A 3,936-nucleotide genomic window follows, 5' to 3' on the forward strand; every position below is an offset into this window, starting at 1 on the left:
TGATATCTCTTGAGGAACCATTATTCTGTCCAACACAGCATGATGGTGTGTGGTTTCTCACTTCATCAGTTATTCTCCTCAGGATGGGCAGGCTATGATGCAATCCTGGCCACTGTGCAGATGGTTCTGACTACATAATGTCGGGACAGTTGTATTGACAAGCTACATGATTGGAACACTACTGTGTTATCTACTGCACAGTTGATGTGTCAAATTACACAGAGACATATTTGTTGTGCAAGTGCTATTTATTGATAGGTGCTGTAGTCCAATATGTACATTGTCGATGTTCGCTGAGTCCATTCTAGTGAAATCTTACATGGTGATCCTACAGAAGGGGTGTAGGTAATGCTACTGACATGCTGGGGTGATGTTACAGACAGTGCAGAGGGACAGGATTTGCCGATTAGTAGGAGAGAGACATTAACTGGGCATGCTGACAAGTTATACAGTGGTTAGCAGAACAGTCATTGAGTATAGTTGTTGTAAGACTGGCATTTGACAAAACGTTGGACCTTGGTCAAAGTAGGCCATGGTGCAGGAACTAGTGCTTCCGGGTACTCTTCCGTGTGAATGTGATCTGTTCCATGTCTTCTTCTTCTGATGTGTGTGTTGCCTGCTTCGTCCTTGTTGTTGTTGGTTGTGAAGGGACAACACACACCTCAGTGTTAGAAGACGTGGAGTCAGACATCCCGGTCTTTGCTCCCTGTGAAGGTCTTAAGGGCAGTACTGCAGCAAGGAGGGTCTGCTGGTTTTTGAGAATAGCAGCCACATCACGATGGTAGGCAGCCAGGTCGGCCCTGAGGGAGTTATGATTGCATTCGTGCATGCAGTGGAAGGTTTGGGGTGCGAGGTGTTGTGGCAACTCCCTTACTGCAGTGGTGAATTCCTTGACAGTTTCTTGTAGTCCTTGCAGTATGGATGTTAGGGCTTGCATAGCTGCTGCCTGATCTGCAGATGACATCATGCACAAACGCACCCCCTCTAGGCTGGCTGCCATAGTTTGCATCCCCACCCGCACCTCCTTGGCCAGCTCCCGCTGTACTCCAACTACAGTTCGCTCAAAGCTGGTGCCTGTGTCGTCTGAGTCCTCAGCTGTATTGGAGCTGGCAGGTCTTGCAATTGGGGTGGTGGGTGGGTCCTCTGCGGTGGCTGATTGTTCTGTGCTCCTCCTTGTGACTGAAGGTGGGGTCTGGAGGGTTTCAAGGACCTTTTGGATAGTCTCCTGGGGAATGTTTATGGGCTCATCATCCATGTCATTAGGGAAATCTGGGACAGGCATATCGGCAGGAGATCCATCTTCCTCTGCAATGAAACAGGGTACAATTAGTGTGTCTGTGTTGTGACATTTTTGACGTGACGTGCCTGCCTTTTGATGAATTCACTTTGTGATCTTGTTTTGTGTTAATATCTGCAATCCTTCAGATGGGCATTGTTTCAGGCCTATGGCCCACCTGTGTGTCACATGTATGTTATTGAGTTATCCGACTTGTCAGCCTCATCGCCTCTAGGTGTAGATTTATGCCAACTAGAGAATTGCCACCTTCTTGTCCTACTCGACCCTCCGTGTATATCCATTCTCATGGTGAGACCTTTCAGTGGCTGTAGGTGTTGTGATGGCCCTGGCACCACACTTAACTATCAGGACCTGCCCCAATCCCTGATCGTTCAGATCAACTTAATTTTACTTGACATGTAGCATATCCTATGCATGGCAATGTTATGTTGTGATATGGATGTTGACATTGTTGATGTGTCCTGCTGATGTTGGGTAATGTGTGTTACATTGGATTGCCCTGATAGTCTTATCAGTGTCTTATTTTGTTCTCTGACTGTGCAGGTGTATTTCAGTGACCAGTTCCATGTGTCCCCTCCTCAATGCTGTTGCCTGAGCAGTATGACATTTGGGATGTTGCCTTGTTACCCAGGCAAAGGATGGACCCTGACATATGCAGCATGGGTGTATCCTTAGTGCTGTGTCGCTCCTATTGTTGTTTACATTGGCTGATGTTAGTGACACCTATGGGCATTGACATATGAGTGTACTGGGGCCTTTGTCTTGTTTCAGGAGATTGTTGCAGATGTCATCCTCACCCCCTAATTTAGGTATGTATGTTCCATGGGGAGGTTACTGCCATTGGCTACTTGAGCTGCACACAGATCAGAGGTGGTAGTGGCAACTGTTGTTGCAGTTACATTGCAGTTGTCAGTTTGGCTAGAGGATTGCTAATAGGGCCCTAGTTAATGTAGGAGATATGTTGGCTGACGAGTGCCAGGATGTAAGTTTGACGTAGTGGCCTTCCCTCCTGTCGTGGCTTTCCCTTTGCTCCATCGTTGGAATGACAGCATGCCCCCATGGGACTGTTGTTGGTGTAGTGTAATGGTGTGCCCCAGCTTCTGTTTGTGAAGGCCATGCCCCCCTGTGGTGCCCCTTTACCCATGCCACTCCATGTATATGATGACTTACATGCAATGTGTAGTGGGTATTCCCCCCTGCTCACAGTTGACATTATTGCATTATAATTCCCCATGCAACTTACCCTGCATGTGCGTTGTCTCGTGGTAGTCTGCACTGTCCTGTCCTTGAATCCCTGTGACGATCTCCTCAGGGATGACGGCTGCAACCATCTCCTCCATGTGGTCCAGGGCCTCCTGTGGTGCTGGACTCCCCCCTCCAGTCTGCAGTGCTGCCTTCCTGTTCCTGGCCATCTTTTCCTTGGTCCTGCGTTTGCAGTCATGCCAGCGTTTCTTACACTCGGTGACTGTTCTGCGTACTTCAGCCACACTGTTAATCTTGTCAACAATTTGTTGCCATATGGCCTCTCTCCTACTGATTGACAACTTTGAGGTGATAACCAGGACCCCCACCCCCCACCCACTAACACTAACTAAACTAACAGCCTATACTAACCTAACACTAAGCCCCCTAAACCCACAAAGTATAAGAATAAGGAAAGAGGAGGGAGGGGAGGGAATCATGTCCATCCAAATGTCTATAAGTTGGCCCTCCGGAGGGTCCGCTTAATGCACCGCACCCGCCGGTTAATATGGCGAACATCCTGCCGCAGGCGACTCATTTTCCTCAGGACACGGTCCATTTTACGCTGCATGTCCACAAAAGCAGCAGGGTCAATAGCTGCAGCTGGGGTGGTCTGTGTGCCAGCTGAAGAAGTGTGGGGCCATGTAGGGTCAATGTCTGTGGGCTGCCCTGCAGGTGGTCCTGTGCTAGGGCCTGGAGCACTTGCTGATGTTGTTGCCACAACGGTCACAGCTGTTGGTGGTGCCACCTGGGTGGTAGTGGTGGTGGTGGTGTTGGTGGTGGCTGTCGTGGGCAAAGAAGGGCCACCGGTGGAATGCCCTCCAGGCTCCGGAGGCCCATTCGTTTCTATATCTGCGGGCCATTCTTCGGTACCCCGACTCTACCTGCAGTATATGCTGGTACCGCATTGCCCGCCTTTGGAATTCCCGCATCTGGATGGGTGTCATATTTGCTGCTGGGAATACAAATGAAAAAAATTACATTAGCAACTGCATTGTGTGAAATGGCACAAGAAGTAAATCAGACAATACATCTACTGTACATGTAACAGCTCATATCATCATACAGATCATTGAATGTCCTTGAGGAAGTACATGACAGGCCAGCCTACAAAGGGCGTATCACACATAGCACATCCAAACCCTACAAGATGGGTAACAACTGACATGTTTTGGCATCATAGTTCTGCCAGTTGTCAGCTAACAATCATGCAGCACATCCTCCACCAATGCCATGGCTACAAATGTCATTGGACCGGATGGAAATCTAGGGCCACATAATCTGCAAGTTGTAAATGGACTTGCTAGTATAGTACTCATGTGCTAAACATGAGTGTGTATACTAGGTTCAGACAAAAGATTGAGGGTGGGGGGTTTAGAAACAACTAACAATTTCAA

The 3,936-nt window shown here is 48.5% G+C and overlaps 1 protein-coding gene across 1 annotated transcript; it reads right to left on the minus strand.

The window, feature by feature from the left end:
* Positions 1-303: 303 nt before the first annotated feature.
* LOC138302184 (uncharacterized) lies at positions 304-2,862 on the minus strand. The gene is made up of 2 exons (XM_069242532.1): positions 2,541-2,862; positions 304-1,305 (listed from the first exon to the last, which is right to left on the minus strand). Exons 1-2 carry the CDS (start codon positions 2,707-2,709, stop codon positions 545-547), a joined length of 930 nt encoding a protein of 309 aa, XP_069098633.1. The 5' UTR covers positions 2,710-2,862; the 3' UTR covers positions 304-544.
* Positions 2,863-3,936: the final 1,074 nt, after the last annotated feature.

This window comes from Pleurodeles waltl, chromosome 6 (genome assembly GCF_031143425.1).
Source record: "Pleurodeles waltl isolate 20211129_DDA chromosome 6, aPleWal1.hap1.20221129, whole genome shotgun sequence".
NCBI lineage: Eukaryota > Metazoa > Chordata > Amphibia > Caudata > Salamandridae > Pleurodeles > Pleurodeles waltl.

Bases quoted from the DNA above. Each gene is read 5' to 3' on its own strand.
- LOC138302184 (XM_069242532.1), bottom strand. From the start codon at position 2,709: ATGGCCAGGAACAGGAAGGCAGCACTGCAGACTGGAGGGGGGAGTCCA. The intron at 1,306-2,540 runs GTAAGTTGCATG...GTTTCATTGCAG, and splicing joins CGAGACAACGCACATGCAGG to AGGAAGATGGATCTCCTGCC.